Source organism: Loxodonta africana, chromosome 4 (assembly GCF_030014295.1).
Source record: "Loxodonta africana isolate mLoxAfr1 chromosome 4, mLoxAfr1.hap2, whole genome shotgun sequence".
In the NCBI taxonomy this organism is placed as follows: Eukaryota; Metazoa; Chordata; class Mammalia; order Proboscidea; family Elephantidae; genus Loxodonta; species Loxodonta africana.
This window is the reverse complement of record NC_087345.1, coordinates 1368545-1391493: the sequence shown is the minus strand read 5'-3', so window position 1 is coordinate 1391493 and position 22949 is coordinate 1368545. Positions and strand designations below refer to the sequence as shown.

General features: G+C 47.7%; 1 protein-coding gene across 6 annotated transcripts in view; it reads right to left on the bottom strand.

Moving 5' to 3' along the window:
• The window catches only part of BRD1 (bromodomain containing 1), a 69707-nt gene that overhangs the window by 36123 nt on the left and 10635 nt on the right, over positions 1-22949 (bottom strand). For all 6 annotated transcript variants that reach the window (XM_064283331.1, XM_064283332.1, XM_023542016.2 and 3 more), the window contains one exon: positions 19-175. In XM_064283331.1, coding sequence (XP_064139401.1) covers positions 19-175 — 157 coding nt within the window. The remainder of the gene's footprint in view (positions 1-18; positions 176-22949) is intronic.

Genomic DNA, 22949 nt, shown 5'->3' with positions numbered 1-22949 from the left:
GGGTGTGTGAGAGCGTACCTGCTGTGTGCTCCGCTGGGACTGCAGGCTGGACTGTAGCCTCCGCAGCAAGGGCGCGCCGTTCCTCGACAGCCTCTTGAGCAGCCAGTAGCTGTGGGCTCGCTCGACAAACTGCTTCTTCCGCTGAATGGCCACCTGATTCGCAATCTTATTTAACCTACAACACGGAGAAACTCACAGTTTAGCTTTGAAGCACCACACCCAAGTGTTCCATCCTGGAAACCAGCGACAGCAGTGCTGCCCTCAATACAGCCACGATGTTTACAATTTATCTTCATTCCTTCGCAACAACATGCGTAATCTCCGTGGCCCCAGGTCCCTGGTCACAGTCTCAAACGGGACGGAGGTCGCAGCCACTCTTAGCTCGCTGAAGCTAATCAGTTAAGCCCCCAAACGGGACACGAGGCTGAGCAAAGTTTCATCCGGTTTCCTTTCCGACGTGCTGTGTACAGGCACACGGCGACCTAGCCAGCGTCTGGGAAGCCTGGCTGCTGTCACGTGGAAGCATTCCTGGCGTCACTGCTCACTGCCTTGGGGGGGAGGAAGGGCCAAGGGGTGCCAACCCCCCAGTCACCCTGGGAGTAAGAGCTGTGGGCCAGGGTTGGCAGTACATCAGCTTCTGCTCATGAAAACGGCATCGCCGCCTCCTGGGACTACAGTGCCAAGAGGTGAAAATCCTCACAGGAGGGAAGGCAGCAACCTGAGGCCCTGAGGCTGCACACCCTTGAGGCTGGCCGGGGGCGTCCAGCCCCGTCACCATGCTGCTGCTGAACCAGAAGTGGCTCGCCAGCTGGCCTCACGAGGCCGCCCAGAGAGACGCCTCTACCACGAGGAGACCAGAAGTTCAGCAGAACACAAAATACAAGGCCTTCTCCTCAGAGTGTGCTTAAACGCAAGACTTCAGGTCAGAAACTAAGGAATTTCAGACAAAAACTTCAAAAGAAAGCAAATCACAGGTTTTACAAGCTAATCGGCAGCCAAGCCGTCCAGTGGGGCGGCCACCTCTGCAACATCCACACCTGCCACGTCTGACACGACAGCCTCAGCCCCTCCAGGCACCACTGACCACGCGCAGCAGCCCCAGGACGAGCTCTGCAGATGTGTCCCTGTCACTGCGCCTGGGCATGGACACTGCCCGTGGGGCTCCAAGACCCACAGCCCTGTGCACAATGACATCCAGCGCCACCCCTTCTGGCAAGCTGCGCTGCAGAGACCGTGGCTGACTAAGGCACAGACCCTACGGCAGCTCCATGCCTGATGCTAAAGTGGCCACCCGATCCAGACCCACAAGGACAAGCCCACGTGCAGCCCCAGGAGGAGGCAGGGGAACACACAGCACCTCCCCTGCAGCTGCCACTCGGATGAGCAGGGAGCCGGACCCGCCTCTGTCTGCAGAGCAGGTGCCACACGCCCTGAGCGCCTCGTGGGCTGTAGGTTCTGGGGTTTTCTGGTGTTCTGTGTACGCTGTTAACTAAAGCATCGTTACACATAAAGCACGCGAGCCCTGCAGTGTCCGGCTCAAGAGAGTCACACAGTGACACACGTATCACTTATGCACTGAGGCTCGTTCAGCCACCAGATGAGGTTCCAACATGCTTATAAGGCAAGGTTCTCAATGTCATAAACTAAACCACCACCTTCTCCAGAGGCACAGCCTTGAAAGAGCAAACAATCACAGGCTGTGGGGTTTGGCATCCTCACCGCACCTTCAGTCTCCTCCCTGTGCTCGTGCGCGGTGTGTTCAGAAGCACACCACAGGGGCTGCGGCAAAGACCCCACCACCTCCGAGGAGCAGTGAGGTCACCACATTTCTCACTCCTCTTCAATCACCTCATCTTCAAAAACTGGAACCCATAAATTAGTCGTGTGTGTGTTCCACAGGTTTTAAAAGACTTTTTGCCCAAAAAGGGACCAAGTTCTGATGCCTGCTACCACACGGATGACCCCTGAACACACGGTGCTCAGTGAGAAAGCCAGACACAAAAGGCCATGAAGTGTGTGATTCCATTTCTGTGAAGTACCCAGAGTGGCCAAAGCCATAGAGGAAGCAGACTGGCAGCTGCCAGGGGCTGGAGGAGATGGGAGCAGGGAGTCAGTCGCTGTGGATACGGGGCTTCCTTCTGGGATGATGAAAGAGCTTCGGAACCAGACAGAGGCGGTGAACGGACTAAACGCTACTGAACTGTTCACTTTAGGATGATTAATTTTACCTCATGTGAACTTCATCTAATTAAAAAGTTTTGAAAAATGGTTAATGGTTAACTTCATGATGTGAATTTTATCTCAATTTTTAGAAAGCACAATAATCTGAGTAAATTAAATATTTAAAAAGTCCCATCAACAGATGAATGGGCAAACAAAACATGGTACGTACATCCTGTCACGGACTGAATTGTGTCCCCCAAAAAATGTGTGTGTCAGCTTGGTTAGGGTGTGATTCCCAGTATTGTGTGGTTGTCCTCCACTTTGTGATTGTAATTTTACGTTGAGAGGATTAGGGTGGGATTGGAGTTTCCCTGGGGTGTGGCCTGCACCACCTTTTATCTCTCAAAAGATAAAGGGAAAGGGAAGCAAGCAGAGAGTTGGGGACCTCATACTACCAAGAAAGCAGCACCAGGAGCAGAGCGCGTCCTTTGGACATGGGGGTCCCTGCACCTGATAAGCTCCTTGACCAGGGGATGATTGAGGACAATGACCTTCCTCCAGAGACGACAAAGAGAGAAAGCCTTCCCCTGGAGCTGACGCCCTGAATTTGGACTTTTAGCCTACTTTCCCGTAAGGAAATAAATTGAATTTTTCTTTGTTAAAGCCATCCACTTGTGGTATTTCCATTAAAGCAGCACTAGATGACTAAGACACATACTATGGGAGATTATCCAACCATAAAGAGAAATGAAGTCCTATACAGGCTACGACATGGATGAACTCGGAAAACATCACGTTGAGCGAAAATTGTTGTTATGTGCCACTGAGTCGGTTACTACTCGTAGCGATCCTATGTGCAACAGAACGAAACACTGCTCGGTCCTGCACCACCCTCACAATCCTTGTGCTTAAATCCATTGTTGTAGCCACTGTGTGAATCCATCCCACTGACAGTCTTCCACTTTTTCACTGACCCTCTACTTTACCAAGCATGATGTCCTTCTCCAGGGACTAGTCCCTCCCAATAATATGTCTGAAGTACCTGAGACAAAGTCTCGCCATCCTCACTTCTAAGGAGCATTCTGGCTGTACTTCTTCCAAAACATAGATTTGTTCAGTCTTCTGGTAGTCTGTGGTATTAGTTGCAAAAGGGAAAATACTGCATGATCTCAGTTATATGAAATAAACAAATACACAGAAACCAAACTGGGCTGTGATTCTCAGTGGTTTGGCAGACACTAGCCTGGATGTGCTTCCATAATGTAACATAATGTAATCGCCCTCCACTTTGTGATCTGATGTGAGCAGCCAAGCAGTTTGAAAGGTGAATTTCCCCGGGGGTGGGGACTGCCTCCAGAAAATAAACAGATGTTCTGCTAAAGCTCGCTCGCTCTCAATCCCGCGCCCTCTTGTCACCTGACTTCTGGTTCCGGGGACGTAAGCCTGCAGAAGTCCCCGGACTGCCACCCAGCCCCCACAACTTTGTGAACCACCTCTCTCACGTAAATCTCTCTCTGTGGTCACGTACACGTTTTTCTGGCTTTGCTCCTCTAAAGAACCCAGACTAGGACACAAATATTAGTGGTTACCAGAGGTGGGCGGGGGAGAGGGGGAGTTTCCGCTTAGGGGACATTAAGCTTATCTCGATGGTGGCAAAATAATTTGAAAACGGATAGTGAGAATGTCTGCACAGCTTGAAGGATGTAATCAGCATCACTGAATTATATACACATAGAAACTGGTGAATCGGTGCTTTATTGTGTTTATTTCACCACAATAAAAAAATTCATACAAGTTTTTAAGAAACTATTTCAAGAAACAACTATGTAATGGTTACACAACGTGATTAATTTAACTGATATCACTAAAATGTACACCTGAAAAATGCTGGCTTGGCAAATGTGTTCTATTTTTATAACAAGTAACTACAGATGTAGGAATACACGGGCTACTGTGCACACACGTGTTCCAGCTCTGGCCACTGAGAGTGCCTAGAAGCAATGACACCCCAGCAGCAATGAGCACCCCAGAACCCAGATCTGGGTGTCTAAGACCCTTCTCCTATAAAAGAAGTTCCTTGGAGAAGTGGTGGACTCCAGGGCTGAGGCAGGGAACATTCTCAACGAGTCTGGAGTGTCTCGTAGTACCACAATGTAAGTAAGGGCTCAAGAAAGAAACGGGGCAGGGGGGCACATCAAAGGGCTCAGAAGCCAACTGAAGGAGCTCCCAAAGGCCAAAGCTGGAACAATGTGATCAATAAAACAGGTAACACGGTACTGGATTAGAATCCAAAGTATAAATAAATACCCATGAGTCACCGGCACACATAAATGCCTGAAGAAATTAACAAGTGAGTGAGAAAATATATACCTCCCGTAGAAAATTCCACACGATTTACGTAGAGAATCCCCACTCCAAGTGTGCGCTACACACAGTGACGTTCCTCCGAAGAGGACAGAATGGGAGGGGGTAAAGAGCGACTTCACAGCAGAGAACCTGACAAACATACCTCAGCCAGGTGATCAAAGTGAGCCTCATGGTGATGAGTCATGTTCAGGGCAGGCACCCTTGATGTGATGTTATGAGAAGCGCATTCCACCTCTATGGTCCTCCTTCCCAAAACTGATGGCCTGACCATGAGAAAAACATACCGAATCCCAAAATACCTATTGTAGGACAGACATACTAAAAAACCCCTGAGCAACACTCCTCCACATGGTCTGATCATCAAAAGCAGGGAAAGTCTGGGGACTTGTCGCAGCCCAGGGGAGCCTAAGAAGGCATGATGACTAATGTGACGTGGCATCCTGGCAGGACCCTGGGACAGGACTGAGGTAAAAGCCAGTGAAATCCCAACAGCGTGGCACTTCATGACAGCAACAGCAGGTGGTGTGACAAGCACCAGGGTGCACATGGGGTCACCGACGGACGCTGGGCGGCAGGAGGGACTCCCTGTACCCTCCACCACTTTCCTGTGAGTCTGAAACTACTCTAACATTAAGTTTGTGTTTTAAAACTGGTGATCCGTGGCACAACTAAGAGAACAGTCAATGCCTGTCAGTTCACTTGATGGCAAGTATGACTAACACCCCCAACCCCTGGTGATTCCCAAGGAAGCCCATGCCAAGGGGCTCATGACCAGCCTTCCCCTCAACATGGGGCTGCCCCAGTGGCCACTTCTTGCTACAGCCACTGATCCAGCCCCCCGCCCCCCCCACCAACCTGCCAGAACCCTGCTGGGTGCTGAGGGGACCCAGGCTCCCTCTCCTGAAGACACAGCACCAAGCAGCTGAGGAGGGTAGGGCAGGGAGCCCTTGGGCCTAGGCGAGCCTGGGGGCCCCCAGGGGTGAGTGGGAGGCATGTTGCTGTGCACATGGCCATGCGGCTACTTAGCTATTTCACGCTAATAAACAGCTTCCTCCCAAGGCTCTGCAGGCCGCCGTCGTTGTCATGTTACCGTCTGACAGGCCAAGCAGCCCATGTCCACCACCTCCTCACACCGAGCCTTCCTGCAGCAGAGGACAGCCTACAACGCAGTCAACCTCACCACAAAGGACTGCAGGCCTGGCACCCCACACTTGAGAGAAACTGCAGCATCAGAGCCCTCTGTACGAGGCAACCCCATCCACACAGGCACCCGGCCTGACAGGCCGCCCAGTCCTGAGAGCCATGAAGAGCAGGAGTCCACTGTCCACCTGTCCCTGTGTGACACTGTCCCGCTGTGACTGTGGGGATGTCGGGAGGCTACTTTCAAGAAGCACAAGGAGAGCAACAACAACCAAAATATATGTGTGGTTACACATGTATGTAAGCATGCACACGTGTGTATAAGTATGAATACGTGGGTACACTACGTGCACAGAGGTATCTATATGCGTATGTGCACACATGTACTCGTGTACATATATATTCATACATATTATAATAAAGCACACAGGGGGCACAAATACTTCTTAGACATAACCAAACACCTGGCAGGACTGGTTTACTGGGTTTCAAAGCTTAGGGCCATAGCCTCCTGGGACAATTAAATGGCATAATAAAGTTCATAAAGTGTATGTTCCTACACCCGAAAGAGGTGAGCAGTATCTTGGGTGTTAAAAGGTTGGCAACAGCCACCTTAGATACAAGTATTGATCTCTATTCATCTGAAGCAGAAGGGAAAAAAAAAGAAACCAAAGACTCAGAGAAGAAACTAGTCTATAGGCCTAACGGTCTACACGAACCACGGCCTCATCCATCCTGAGACCAGAAGAACTAGGAGGTGCCCAGCTACCACTACCGACCATTGTGATTAGGAACCCAATAGATGGATCCTGAAAGAATGGAAGAAAAACGTAGAACAGAACTCAATTCTTAAAATGTCCAGACTTACTGGACTGGCCAAGACTGGGGAACTCCCGAAACTATTGCCCTGAGCTACTACCCTTGAAACCCTGAAATGAAACTATTCCCAGAGGTCACCTTTCAGCGAAACAAGAGACTGGCTCATAAAATAAAGAATATCACCTGTGAGTACCGTGGTCCTTTAAAAGATCATCTATATGAGACCAAATGGTCGATACTTACTATAAAGCAAATATGAAAAGGTAAAAAAAAAAAAGGTAAAGGGGCAGGAAAACTAGATTACTGGAAATGGAACAACCAGAATAGAAATAATGAGAATGTTGACACATTGTGAAAAATGTAACCAATGTCACTGAATGATTTGTGCAGAAATTGCTAAATGGAAACCGAATTTGCTAGGTAAACTTTCACTGAAAACAATTTTATTTTTAAAAAAAGCACAAGGCAGCCAAGGGACTAAGTGAAAAGAATCCACACCCATGAAACTGCAGAGCACCAAAGACAAAACCAGGGAGATAATCAGGGTGCATCCTCCTAGCAGTAACACTCGTCCATGGAAACGTTAACTTGCCCCGTTCTAACAGTGAGTAACGCCTGTCCATGGAAATGCTCACTCACTGTTTTTAAAGCCCCTGTTACGAGACACATTTCCAATAAAATGTCACTTACAGTTAAGAATTTTCAAACTGCACCTCTGTCTGGACGGAGCACAAGCTGGTTATTGTAACAATAACCCAACTGGGAAGAAAGCCTCAATACTGACAGCCCAGTGAGAATGAAGGCATGTTTTCCGTCCTAATTAACAGAAACGCTGAGCTGCAGAGAAGCCTGAGAGCACAGAGCAAGCCAGAGTCGGACCCGAGTCTAGGGCCCAGGCAGTGGGAAGTCTGTGGAGAAACAACCTCGGTGAAGGTGTGCTCTGTGCAGGATGCTGCTAAGCCACCAGATGAGTGACGTGTCTTTTATTTTAAAGCATGCGCACTTCCAAGATGCCAGAAATTATACCCTTCAGCTATTTAAACTTGGGAAGAAAAGTGTTAGATTTCAACTCAAAAACACAGGAGGCTCTGCACTGTTTTTCAAATTATTTTGGGGGGTCATTTTTTTGTGTGTGAACACCAGAGTTTGGTGAACATGGGGCTGGCAGAGCGCATGGACTAGCAGCTCACTGCTGGGCCACAACACCTGTCCTCATGCTGACCCCAGAGTTAGGAAGACAGGCGTTCCGCAGAAAAACAAAAATGGAAAGCTTCAAACCAGGAGACTCCAAATAAGAGAGGCAAAAAAAAAGCATACATTTTAGAAACACAGAAATGGACCCGAGGATGGCAGAGGTGGTGTAACGGGGAGCAGCGATGGGTAAGGATGCCCGTCACCGTGACCAGCAGCTGAAGGAACCCTCACATCCCAAGGGGGAGGGGAGAATTAAAGGACAAGTTAGAGCAAACACTGGTGAAAAGACCACCAGAAATGAGGGTGGCTACCAAAGTCTGACCACCATCTACCTGTTCCTCGTATTTCCCAAGGAGGCGAAAGACATTCAGATTTTGTTACCCGCACATGTTAACACAGAAACCACTGAAAGTATTAAAAAGGAGAGGTAACTTCCACATAAGGGGGAGGAAAAGTGAGTCCTGCCAAAAAAGTGGAATCAATACATAAAAATTTTTCAAAAAATCACAGAAATAAATCCAAATATATCAGCAATCGAATATAAGTTAACGCACTGAACTCCTTTGTTAGAAGACGCCGTCAGATTAGCTTTAAAAATAAAATCCGGTTTTAAAAGTCTGCACCAAAGCTGGAAGCAGAAGGGGACCCGCGGTACTTGCCAATACAGTGAGGACTGGGGCAGGTCAGCTGAAGCCAGCAGCGGGGAGACAATATCCTTACGGGGTTGAGGCTACTGCCCAAAGATTGAAGGAATCCACCAAAGCCAAGTTTGTATCGCCACCTAACAAAGACCTTGAAAATATCAAAACCAAAGGCTCATAGAACTACGAGAGCCATTTAACCTACAACTCCCATGAAACCCGCCACTCAGAAAACCAACCAAGGATACAGGAACCGTGAGTGTGAGGTGTAAGCTTTACCCAGAGGGCTCACACAGAACCTCGGAACCAGAAGTAGACCATTTCACACACTGACAATCGGCTAGGCCTCGATATCCCAGCAAACGTCGAAGAGTGGGCCTCACCTGACCACAGCCCCCACCACAAAACAATGCTAGAAAACAACAGTTCAGGCAAATAAACTAGAAGAATGCACTTCAGCATTGCTCTGGGTAAAAGCCGAAAATACCTTGTAAATAAGGAAATGCTAAGTAACCACTACACCACCAAAGCTCCATAAAAAATAAAAAAAATCTTTGCCATCCAGTCCTTTCTGCCTCACAGCAAACCTACTGGAGAGAGCAGAACTGCCCCACTGGGTTCCCAAGGAGCAGCTGGAAGATTCAAACTACTGACCTTCTGGTTAGGAGCCGGGCTCTTAACCACTAGGCCACCAGTGCTCCTTGGATCCACAGAGCTAAGCAATCCTGGAAACACAGCAGGTCAGGACAGGGTGTCAGGACAGGGTGTCAGGACGGGGTCAGGACAGGAGGAGGAGCAGCAGAGCAGCCCCAGGGGAACCCCTTCCTGCTGGAAAGGGGAGCGTGGCCCCCCATGTGTGCACCTGGCCAGGGAGGGTGGGGAACTCTACAGAGTAAAAGGCAATACGGAGCAAAAGATACTGAGGAATTAACCACGCTGAATTTAGAACACTGATTGCTTAAAAGACACAAGACTAGGGCAAGACATGCGCATATCCACAAAGGAGGTGTCCAAACACAAGCAGAGAAAGAACAATGGTTATTAGTGGTTACCTGGGGCAGGAGGGAGAGGGAGAGGGGATCATTCTGAGAGGTACTGTGTTTATGTCCGAGGGTAGTGGTTACACCACCTGATTGATGTTAATAGCTGCTATCACTAAGCTGTACACCAGAAAAAGGGCAAAATGGCAAATGTTGTATTTACATATAACTCTACCACAGCAGCAGCAACCAAAAAAAAGGAAGGCACACTTGCTGATGTCACTTAGGTGCAACCAAACACCTCATGGGATTAGTGCAAAGCTTTAGGGCCATGGCTTCCTGGGACTGTCTAGTCAACTGGCCTGAAATCGTTTTCAAAGTTTCTTTTCTATCCCCAATCTCAGTGAGTAATGCCTGGGCTCTTAAAAGGTTGCCCAGTGGCCATCCAGGATATAACAATTGGCCCCTATTTGCCTGGAGCAGCAGAGGAAGAAGGAGACCCAGGAATCGGAGGAGGAACTGGACCACGCCACAGGTCTAATGCCTCTATGTACTACTGCCTCCTTTGCCATGGGACCAAAAGAACTGGATGGCATCCAGCTACCATTACTGAATGTTTTGATCAAGGACTCAATACCTGTACCCTGATCAATGGGGGGGGGGAAGGGGGACAGATTTTCAAATTTCCATTACTGAACCCACTGAGACTGAAGGAACAGCCAAATATACTGCCCTGAGAAAATCTTCAAACTCTCAACCAAATCTACCCCCTGAAGTCATCTGTAAACTAAAGTTTACTTAAATTAGTAAAAAAGTGTTCACACTGAGCACTGCAGCCTATTAAAGAATTATCCGTACGAGATCAAATTAATAACTCTAAAGCACAGAGGAGTAGGAGTAAATACAAGTTGAAGTGGCCCTGGTGGTGCACTGGTTAAGCACTCAGCTGCTAACCGAAATGTCGGCAGTTGAACCCACCAGCCACTCCGAGGGAGAAAGATGTGGCAGTCTGCTTCTGTAAAATTGTAGCCTTGGAAACCCCACGGGGCAGTTCTACTCTGTCACATGGGGTCGCTATCAGTTTGCATCAACTTGACATCAACAAAATTTTTTTTTAGGTGAATGGTGGTAAAACAATTTGGTTACAGAGAGCAAGAATGGTGACACAATGTGAAGAATGTAACCAGTGTCACTGAACCGCACATGTAGAAATTTTTAACTAGTGTCACTGAACTGCACATGTAGAAATTGTTGCAACCGGTGTCACTGAGCTGCACATGCGGAAATTGTTGCAACCAGTGTCACTGAGCTGCACATGCGGAAATTGTTGCAACCGGTGTCACTGAGCTGCACATGCGGAAATTGTTGCAACCGGTGTCACTGAACTGCACACGCAGAAATCGTCGTAACCAGTGTCACTGAACTGCACACGTGGAAATCGTCACAACCGGTGTCACTGAACTGCACACGTGGAAATCGTCACAACCGGTGTCACTGAACTGCACACGTGGAAATCGTCGCAACCGGTGTCACTGAACTGCACACGTGGAAATCGTCACAACCGGTGTCACTGAACTGCACACGTGGAAATCGTCGCAACCAGTGTCACTGAACTGCACACGTGGAAATCGTCGCAACCGATGTCACTGAACTGCACACGTGGAAATCGTCGCAACCGATGTCACTGAACTGCACACGCGGAAATTGCTGAATGGGTATATGAGCTGCTGCGTAAACTTACACCAAAAATAAAATAAAAACCAAACAGACATATGCACACCCATGTTTATTGCAGCTCTGTTTACAATAGCAAAAACCTGGACGCAACCAAGGTGTCCACCAATGGATGAATGGGTAAATAAATTGTGGTATATTCACACAATGGAATACTACGCATCGATAAAGAACAGTGACGAATCTGTGAAACATTTCATAAGATGGAGGAACCTGGAAGGCATTATGCTGAGCGAAATTAATCAGAGGCAAAAGGACAAATATTGTATAAGACCACTATTATAAAAAAAATACTATTATAAGATCTTGAGAAATAGTATAAACTGAGAAGAATGCATACTTTTGTGGTTACGGGGGGGAGGGAGGGAGGGAGGGAGAGGGTTTTTATTGATTAATTAGTAGATAAGAACTGCTTTAGGTGAAGGGAAGGACAACACTCAATACATGGAATGTCAGCTCAATTGGACTGGACCAAAAGCAAAGAAGTTTCCGGGATAAAATGAATGCTTCAAAGGTCAGCGGAGCAAGGGTGGGGGTTTGGGGACCATGGTTTAAGGGGACTTCTAAGTCAATTGGCAAAATAATTCTATTATGAAAACATTCTGCATCCCACTTAGAAATGTGGCGTCTGGGGTCTTAAATGCTAACAAGCGGCCATCTAAGAGGCATCAATTGGTCTCGACCCACCTGGAGCAAAGGAGAATGAAGAACACCAAGGTCACACGACAACTAAGAGCCCAAGAGACAGAAAGGGCCACATGAACCAGAGACCTACATCATCCTGAGACCAGAAGAACTAGTTGGTGCCCGGCCACAATCGATGACTGCCCTGACAGGGAGCACAACAGAGAACCCCTGAGGGAGCAGGAGATCAGTGAGATGCAGACCCCAAATTCTCATAAAAAGACCAGACTTAATGGTCTGACTGTGACTAGAGGAATCCCGGCGGTCATGGTCCCCAAACCTTCTGTTGGCCCAGGACAGGAACCATCCCCAAAGACAACTCATCAGACATGAAAGGGACTGGACAGTGAGTAGGAGAGAGATGCTGATGAAGAGTGAGCTAATTATATCAGGTGGACACTTGAGACTGTGTTGGCATCTCCTGTCTGGAGGGGGGATGGGAGGATAGAGAGAGTTGGAAGCTGGCAAAATTGTCACGAAAGGAGAGACTGGAAGGGCTGACTCATTAGGGGGAGAGCAAGTGGGAGTACGGAGTAAGATGTATATAAACTTATATGTGACAGACTGACTTGATTTGTAAACGTTCACTTGAAGCTCAATAAAAGTTAATAAAAATAAAATAAAATAAAAACCACAGTCAAAGGACCTCAAAAATTAAACACTTTTGTACATCAAATGACTTTATCAACAAAGGGAAGAGACAACTTACAGACTGGGAGAACATCTTCAGGGACCATGTATCAGATAAGGGCCTAATATCTAAAACATAAAGCTTTTACAACTTAACGAGAAAATGACCAACAACCCAATTAAAAAATTGGGCAAAGGACACAAGAAAACCCCAAAGGTTCTACAAGAAAGCTATTAAAACCAATGAATGAATTCAGCAAAGTGGCAGGGTACAAAGTCAACACATAAAAGTCAGTCAGGTTTCTATACATCAGCAATGAATAAGCTAAAAAGGAAATTAAGAAAACATTATCATTTACAATAGTTATCTAAAAGAATAAAGCGCCAAGGAATAAATTTAACCAAGAATGTGAAAGATCTGTACACTAGAAACTATAAAACATTTCCATAACAAATTGAAGCAGACCTAAATAAATGGAAGGGCGTTGCATGTTCATGAATTGGAAGGATTAATATAGTTAAGATGTCAACACCACCCAAAGCGATCTATAAACTCAACGCAAACCCCATCAAAATTCCAGCCTTCTCTGCACAAACGGAAAAGCCAATCCTCAAATTTATATGGAAGGGCAAAGGATCTTGAATAGCTAAAATAATCCTGTATGAGAACAATAAAATAGGAGGGCTCACATTTCCTGATTTAAAAACATACTACAAAGTGACAGTAATTAAAACAGCTTGGTACTGATATAATAATACACATACAGACCAATGGAACAGAACTCAAAGTCCAGAAATAAATCCATACATCCATCGTCAGCTGATTTTTGACGAGTGGGCCAAGTCCATCCAACTGGGGAAGGAAGGGGCTCTTCAACGAACAGTGCTGGGAAAACTGGATTTCCACATTTAAAAGAATGAATCAGGATTCATGCTTCACACTATACACAGAAACCAATTCCAAATGAACCAAAGACCTAAATGTGAAAACTAAGACCATAAAATTCTAAGAGTAAATGTAGGGATAAGGCTGTGGGACTTAGTGTTTAACAGTAGATTATCAGGTATGATAACAAAAGCTGGATGGAGCAGCACAAGACAAAACAGATAGATGGGGCCTAACAAAAATTAAATGCTTTTAAACATCAAAAGACTATCAACAAAGTGACAAACAACCTACAGGTTGTGAGACTTTCAGTAACTGTATGTGAGACTGTTGTTTGTTGTACAACAGAAAGAAACACTACCCATCCTGCACCATCCTCACAACCCTTGTTATGCTTGAGCTCACCGTTGCAGCCACTGTGCTTATCCATCTCATAGTGGGTCCTCCTCTTTTCTGCTGACCCTCTACTTTACCAAGCACGATGACCCTCTCCAGGGACTGATCCCTCCTGATAACAAGTTCGAAATATGTGAGACAAAGTCTCGCCATTCTTGCTTTTAATGCGCATTCTGGCTGTACTTCTTCCAAGACAGATTTGTTCGTTCTTCTGGCAGTCCATGGCATATTCAATATTCTTCCTCAACACCAAAATTCAAAGGCATCAATTCTTCAGTCTTCCTTATTATTCATCGTCCAGCTTTCACATGCATATGAGGAGACTGAAAACACCACAGCGTAGGTCAGGGGCACCTTAGTCCTCAAAGTGACATCTTTGCTTCTGAACACCTTAAAGAGGTCTTTTGCAGCAGATTTGCCCAAAGCACTATGTCATTTGATTTCCTGACAGCTGTTTCCATGGCCACTGATTGTGGATCCAAGTAAAATGAAATTCTTGACAACTTCAATCTTTTCTCCGTTTATCATGATGTTGCTCATTGGTTCAGTTGTGCGGATTTTCGTTTTCTTTGTTGAGGTGCAATCCATACTGAAGGCCGTGGTCTTTGATCTCCATCAGTAAGTTCTTCAAGTCCTCTTCACTTGCAGCAAGCAAGGTTTTATCATCTACGTGTCGCAAGCTGTTAATGAGTCTTCCTCCAATCCTGATGCCCCGTTCTTCTTCATATAGTCCAACTTCTTGGATTATTTGCTCAGCATACAGACTGAATAGGTATGGTGAAAAAATACAACCCTGACGCACACCTTTCCTGACTTTAACCCAATCGGTATCCCCTTGTTCTGTCCGAACAACTTCCTCTTGACCTACGTACAGGTTCCTCATGAGCACAATTAAGTGTTCTGGAATTCCCGTTCTTCGCAGTGTTATCCATAGTTTGTTACGATCCACAAAGTCGAATGCCTTTGCATAGTCAATAAAACACAGGTAAACATCCTTCTGGTGTTCTCCGCTTTCAGCCAGGATCCATCTGACATCAGCAATGACATCCCTGGTTCCACGTCTCTTCTGAACCTGAATTTCTGGCCGCTCCCTGTCAGTGTGCTGCTGCAGCTGCTTCTGAATCATCTCCAGCAGAATTTTACTTGCGTGTGACATTAACGATATTGGGTTAGGCATCTACCTGAATCTCTTCCAGTCAGCTGGCCAGGTAGCTAGCCATCTTCCAAATTTCTTGGCATAAACGAGAGAGCACCTCCAGTGCTGCATCTGTTTGCTGAAACATCTCAGTTGGTATTCCATCAATTCCTGGAGCCTTGTTTTTCAGCAATGCCTTCAGTGCAGCTTGGACTTCTTCCTTCAGGACCATCGGTTCCTGATCATATGCCATCTCCTGAAATGGTCGAACGTCGGTCAGTTCTTTTTGATACAGTCACTGTGTATTCCTTCCACCTTCTTTTGACGCTTTCGCCATCGTTTGATGTTTTCCTTGTAGAATCCTTCAATATGGCAATTCAAGGCTTGAGTTTTTTCTTCAGCTCTTTCAGCATGAGAAATGCTGAGCGTGTTCTTCCCTTTTGGTTTTCTATCTCTACGTCTTTGTGCATTTCATTATAACACTCTGTCTTATCGAACAGCCCTTTGAAATCTGTTCAGCCGTTTCACTTCGTCATTTCTTTCTTCCGTTTTAGCTACTCTGTGTTCAAGGGCAACTATATCAGATAAGGGCCTAATATCCAAAATACATACAAAACTTCTTACAACTTACAAAAGGCAAACAACCCGATCAAAAAATGGGCAAAGGGCTTAAACAGTTTACCAAAGAGGACATTCAAATGGCCAATAAGCACATGAAAAGATGCTCAACATTATTAGCCATTTGTTATGTTGTTAGTTGCTGTGGCATCAATTCTGACTCACAGCACGTGTGCAGAGCAGAAGCACTCTATAGGGATTTGTGACCTTCCAAAACCATACAGCCAGGCCTGTCTTCCAAGGCACCTCTGGGTAGGTTCAAACTGCCAACCTTTTGGCCAGCTGAGCACTTAACCATTTACCCCACCCAGGGGCTCCCATTAGCCATTCCAAAAAACAAAACAAACCAACAAACCAAAAAAAGTTGCCATCAAGTTGATTCCAACTCAGTAATTCTAGAGGGCACAGAACTGCCCCATAGGAATTCCAAGGCTGGGGTCTTTGGGGTTAATCTTTACCAGAATGAAGTATCACCTCACCCCCACTGCAACAGCATGATTAAGAGAACGGAAAACAAGAAGTGTTGAGAAACCAGAACCGTCGTCCACTGCAAGTGGGAATGTAAAATGACGCAGCTGCTATGGACGATGGTTTGGCAGCTCCTCCAAAAGTTTAACACAGAACTACCACAGGACCCGGCAATTCCACTCCTAGGCACAGGCCCAGAAGTGAAGGCAGGGACTCCAACAGAAACCTGTGCGTCAATGTTCAATGCGGCGCTTTTCATACCAACCAAACTACGGAAACAACTGAAGTGTCCAATGACGGATGAATGGATAAACAAAACGTGGTCTAGACACATAATGGAGTACCACTCAGCCATAAAGAAAAATGAAGTTCTGACGCATGCCACCACACAAATGAGCCTTGAAAACATCATGCTGAGTCAAAAAAGTCAGCGCCAAAAGGGCAAATACTGTATGATGTCACCTACATGAAACAAGCAAATATACAGAAACCAAAGATGATTAATGGTTTTTTTTTAAGGGTAGGAGGGAGGGGGAAGGGGGAGCTTTTGTTTAGGAGGCATTGGGTTAGTGTTAATGGGGGTGGAGTGATCTGGAAAAGGACAGTGATCAATTGAGGCATGATGTGAAAATGTAACCAAGGTCACTGAATTGTAAACATGGAAGTTATTGTATCGACAAATGTTTTGATGTGTATATTTTCACCAATTTAAAAAAAAAAAACCAAAGCAGTTAAACACAGATTTGCCATATGACCCAGTAATTCCACTCCTACATATATGCTCAGAAGCATATAAATGGCTAAAAACTGTCCATTTAAAAAAAAAAAAAGATTTACAATATTAACAAAATAAGTTACCTAAAAATAAATCCAATAAGAAATGTGCAAGATTTTTATGGAGAAATAATGACATTTTCTGAAGAATGAGAGTAGTTCCACATGAACAGTGAGGTGGGCCATGTTCAAGTCAAGCATGTGAAAAGGTCAAAGCCTCTAAGGAATACCAAGGTCAGGCTGACACAGCCAAAGTCCATAAGATGTGTCTCGGAACTTCAAACGCCAACTGCACGCCATACGGGAGTCCCCAGCTGGCGCCAACAGTGAAGTGCTCAACTACTAGCCAAAGAGTCAGTGGTTCAAACCCACTCAGAGGCACCTCGGAAGAAAAGCCCGACTGAAGACCTGCATCTGGAAGGTCACAGCCTTGAAAACCCTAAAGAGCAGGCCTACGCTGCACACATGTGGTTGCCATGAGTCAAGAGTTGATTTGATGGAACCTGTCATGGATTGAACTGTGTCCCCCAAAGATATCTGTCAACTTGGCTAGTCCATGACTCCCAGTATTGTGTAACTGTCCACCATTTTGTCATCTGATGTGATTTTCCTCTGTGTTGTAAATCCTGCCTCTATGATGTTAATGGGGCAGAGTTAGAGGCAGTTATGTTAATGAGGAAGGACTCAATCTACAAGATTAGGTTGTGCCTTAAACCCATCTCTTCTGAGATATGGAAACCCTGGTGTCATAGTGGTTAAGTGCTACGGCTGCTCATCAAAGGGTCGGCAGTCTGAATCCACCAGGCGTCCCTTGGAAACTCTGTGGGGCAGTTCTACTCTGTCCTATAGGGTCGCTATGAGTCGACCTGACGGCACTGGGTTTGGTTTTTTGGTTCTTCTGAGATATAAAAGGTAGAAGGGAGCAGAGAGACAGGGGGACCTCATACCACCGAGAAAGTAGTGCCAGGAGAACAGCATGTCCTTTGGACCCAGGGCCCCTGAGCTGAGAAGCTCCTAGTCCAAGTGAAGACTGATGATAAGGACCTTACTCCAGAGCTGACAGAGAGAGAAAGCCTTCCCCTGGAGCTGATGCCCTGAATTTGGACTTCTAACCCCCTAGACTGTGAGAGAATAAACTCCTCTTTGTAACGGCATCCACGTGTGGTATTTCTGTTATAACAGCGCTAGATGACTAAGACAGGAGCTAACCCCACAACCACATCTGCAGCATACATCCAGAGCTAAGGAGCGAGGACGACCAAGATGATTCTGAAGAACAGAGGACTGAGCATCAAGCCCCCGTGTGGTTCTGACGCAGGGGACAAGCGGGTCGAGGGCACAGACCCACCACGCGAGGAAGCCCATGTCAGCGCTGGCCCTGCAGACCAGCAGGCAAAGCAAGGCTGCCATACAAGTGACCTGTGATGACACACTGTGTAGTGGAAAGACAGACTTACTCCCACCACCCTGGAATCAACTCCCAGAGGACAAGACTGCAGGAAAAGAGAGACAAAGGCCTTGTGGCTCGGGTAGGGACCGAGTCTGAAAACCAGACACAGGCACACTCTACTGAGGAGACTGATCCATCTGGCCCCTTAAAACTAAGAAACGTCAGCTCATGGAGACACTGTAAAATCGTGGCTGCCTTTGAGAACCTTGTCTGTTAGATACATATTATATACACTGATACATGTACAGATAAAACAGTACTGGGATTTGCTTCAAAACAACTGGAAGCAAAGTGGCAACCATTATCTGTATTTTTACAACAACCAAAAAGAAACCACCAGAGGAAGGAAAGATGCTGTGCTACTGGCCAGACGGGAGAACTGTTGAAGCCGGGCCAGAGAACATGTAGTTCTCTCCATCCTGAATATCTACCTTAAACACATCTCAAAGACAAAAAGCAGAGTCGTGCAAACCCATCACACACAGAGAGAGCCCCCACGAAGCAGGGGACGAGGACCCTCAGGAACTAGGTCACACTGGGTACTTCTGCAGTGGAGGGCATCACACTACACGGCCACCCTGACCCCGCACAGGGTCTCCAAGAGCTCAAAGGAAAGCAGTTTGTGGTGATGCCTGTCCAGCAGAAAGGGCCAGCGGACCGAGAACTCCACTGAGGATGAACAAGAGCCGCAGAGATGGCACCAAAAGTAATGCTGATAGAGCAAGGCAAGCTGTCAAATGACACATACGGCATGATGGCACTGTGTAGAGATGTCTGAATCCATAAGCCCGTACCAAATTACGTGGGTGCGTGCGTGTCTGTGGATGAGAGGATACGCACAAATGCTTGACCAATGGCTGCCCCGGCTGGGGTCCCAAACATGACCCCTACTGTTGACTTAATATTGTTTCTCTAAAATACTTGTTACATTTGATAACTCTGAGTGTTGTCAGTCTTGTTTTCTCCTCCATTTTTACTGTTACAGAGTATTTACTCCAGCAATGAGCCACACTGTGCTGCTCCAGGCCTCAGTTCTGGGCAGCAGGGTATCAGACACACTCACACCTTCTTTCTGCAATGTGTTTCTGTGCCACCTGAATCTTCAACGGGTGTGACTCGTTTCTGCAGCCCCCACGTCAGCCAGTCAAACAAGGTCTTCGCCCTCATGGATATTCTCTGTGCTCCTGACTTTGACAAGAATTTGTAAACCTGTGAAGATACTTCCAAGTAAACAACTGAGATGAAAGCCGGCGCTGTCCCTCTCAGGTGCCCATGCCCCAATCCATGCTCCCCAGTGGAGTGATTCCGGCATCATCCCAGGTCCGGCCTGAACGCACACACGAAAACTAGTGTTGTCCATGCTCTGGCCCAGTTTACACAGAAACTGGAGTGGCAGAAAGTGTGGAAATAACCTGCTGCCAGCATTAAAAAAACTTCAAACGGATTTTCAACCTGACTTCCACCGAACCTAACAGGTCTGAGCTCTGCAGCTTCGGGAAAAGATTTGGGCCAGGGTAGGTATCCTGGCGCCTCGCAGGAGCAGCAAGGGCGTGTCACCTACACTGAACTGTGGGGAGCAGGGTGGGTGTGACATCACCTGGAAAGTGATGCTCACGAAGGGGCCGACAGGGCAGGGAGACCCAGGCGGAGCCCCAGGAGGGGCATGCCTGAGGGGACCAGGTGCCAGGGTGCCGTAACGGACGGGAGGTGTGGGCCCAGGTGTGAACGGAGAATGCGGCTGGAAGCACTGCACTCAGGACACACATTTTCACTCGATAAACACGTGAACCCTCTAAGATTCAGCAGGATCTCCAGAAGAGCACGCTGGAGGCTTGCAGCACCCAGTCTTCTCAGCACTGTTTGGATTCACTTCAACTCTTCCAATCAAAACACGTCTGCTCACCAGCGGCCCTCGACTCCACCACGCCAGAGCACATCCCTGCCGGCTGCAGGCTTGGAGACAGGAGAGAGACTCCAGCTCCTTTACCTGGCACCCTTCAGCCGGGGTCAGGGCAGACACAGGTACCAGGACCCAGCTGGATTCAGACGGCAGTCGGCAGAAACAGCCAGGAACCAGGGACGAGAAGCAGAGCCTGTAAGACACCGCTCAGGAGGCTCACACGGCGCTTCTTCACACGAGATCACAGGGGCCACTGGAGGGTTCGGTCAGGACCTGGTCCTCGGCCTGGGGAGCAGAAAGCTGTAGAGCGCTCTCCATGCTTCCAAAAGCAAACACTGCAGCCGCTCTGTCATTTAACGTGCGTTTTACAACCTCCAGTATGACTCTTTGGTTTGTTTTCGTAAAGTTTCTTTTCAGAACAGCTGCTATTTTGGGATTGTGCATGCTGTTCCCATTAGAGAGCCTCTGGGAGGTCTGCACCCGAGCCCACAGGTTGACCCCAAAACTCCGCCTGTGGACCGGCACACCGAGGCACACCCGACCCGCCTCTGCAAGGGCTCCACTGCGGGGCTTCTCCTGTCGCCCCAGCCCGTGGCAGGCGGAGGCTTTTATAAAATATGCTAAGAAGCAATGACCAGAAAAAAGGCAGCACACCCAAGCCCTAACCTGCTATTGCTATTACATTCAACAACAAGCACAAAATCACTCCTCCCAGCTGCTATAAAGGCTCCTTCCTGGGCGCTGGCTCCACTTAGCACCTTATCTGGAGGCTGGACTAAGAGGGTGCCAGCAACACCCCCTGCAGGCCACACTGGGAGTAGCAGCACCCTGAGGAAACAGCTTGGACAGAGCCCCTCTCTGATAACTCACCCAAGTAACAAACTGAGGACCTGCCTGTCTGCACTGAACAATTCACACACCAGCGGGCCCGAGGCTGCGGTCAGATCAAGCCAGGCGAGGACCGCGCGACCACTCAGTTCATCAGACCACTCCTGTGCCACGACGACAAGCACTACCAAACTGCAGAGAAAGAGGAAGTTACCAGCTTTAATGGTTTTAGAAGCGCGGTCTGTCACACCAAGGGAAGCAGGCGGCTCCGGCTCGAGGGAAGTCCCTTGTCCGTTCCTCCTCTTCCGCTGCATTCCCTCCACGTGCCCCCTCCGCTCCCCCATGAAGCCACAGGAAGTGGATAAGCAAGCAGAGAACAGACCCAACGAGAAGAGCGGCCGAGGGAGAAAGAGGCAACGCTCCAACAGAAGACGTAACCGCACAAACCAAATTCTCAGGCGTTCTGGGGACTGGGGGGTCTTCTCTGGTTTTTGGTAGGAAAAGCAAGAAAGGAATTTTCTCTCCTCTTGAGACTGTTTTTCCATGTAGCCTGTTGCCGCTGAGTTGATTCCAACTCATGGAGACCCTACAGGACAGAGCAGAACTGCCCCACAGGGTTTCCAAGGAGCACATGGTGGATTCACACTGCCAACCTGTTCGTTAGCACTCGTAGCTCTTAACCACTACGCCACCGGGTTTCTTTTTTTTCCCATATATTCCCCTATTTTAATATGATGTTTCTATGTTGGGAAAAACTACTTCTCTACCCAGGAGTAAGTGATGCAGGGAAGACACGGAACCACACAAGCACTACGCCAAGACAGTGGGACGACCGCTCAGGAGTAAGTCAACCTCTCCAGCTGCCGCCAAGCTGAAGACAGGTGCTTACCACGAAAGAGAGGCGCCAAGAGGGTAGCCAGTCCCCCACCCAGGGCGACACAGCACTCGTGTTGGGGGAAGTGAGGAGTGGTGCTCAGTGTGGGGCTGCACCTGACCAGGTGGGAAGTCTGGGGGGCAAGGGCCACAAACAAACCCGCAACACCGCCCACCTACTGCCCACCAGACTGACCAGAACAGGACTTCCTGGCACTGACGAGAGAGAGAGAGAGAGAGATGGGGGGGTGCTGACTTGGCAGCAAGAGCCACAGAATGTCCACATCTCCATTCCAGGGCCTGTTACTTAGGGAGATAAAAACATCTTTGTGGTTTAAAATGCTAAATATTAAAAAAAAAATTACACATACCATCTTCTCTCATTAAGAACACACTATAATCTTGGGATGCGTTTATCTCAGTTACTTTCTGCTTTTACCCAAAACCTTAATTTTTTTTTTTTTTTAAGGAAACCCTTGTGGTGTACTGGTTAAGCGCTTGGCTGTTAACCAAAAGGCCGGCAGTTCAAGTCCACCCGGCGCTCCTTGGGAGCCCTGTGGGGCAGCTCTACTCTGTCCCGTAGGGTCGCTGTGAGTGGGAATCAACTCGACGGCAATGGGTTTTCTATTTATACTCAGGTGATAAAGAATCTAGGGCCCCGGCAACACAAACGAGCACACACGTATGCACACACATGTACATGGACATACCCCACAAAGCCCTATTACAGCAGATTTTGTTCACTTTGCAGGGGAAAGGAAGACCCCTTTCCTAATATCTCCAAGTAGGTCCCACATCCCTTTGCCATTATGACTGGCCTGCTCCCCAGCTTGCCTCTGTACTTTGTGTTGTAAGAGAAGCTTTACAAGGGTGCGAACTTTTCAAGTCTCACAACTGTGCCAGCCTTAAACACGCACCTCCAAGCAGAGGGATACCACCCCAACCGCACACTCTGCAGCACAAGGTTAGCACCTCCCTCCATCCTAAAAAGACCAGACACAACAAGGCAGGCTGAGGACCCAGCTCTAGGATAACACAGCGGCTCCAGGCCTCAGCTCAAGCTGTGCACCCAGGCTGTGCTGAAGCCAGCTGCTCTGTATCCTCCAGTCCCTCCCAACAACCCCCAGGGGGTTCGACGGCCATGCTACCAACAGAATTTCAGGAAACCAACCCAGACCTCGAGGTCTGTAGCCAGGAACCAGTGTCCAGGTGCATTTGAGTCTACTCGAAACTAAAGGATAGCTTATTCCTAAGCTAGAAACGGAAAAA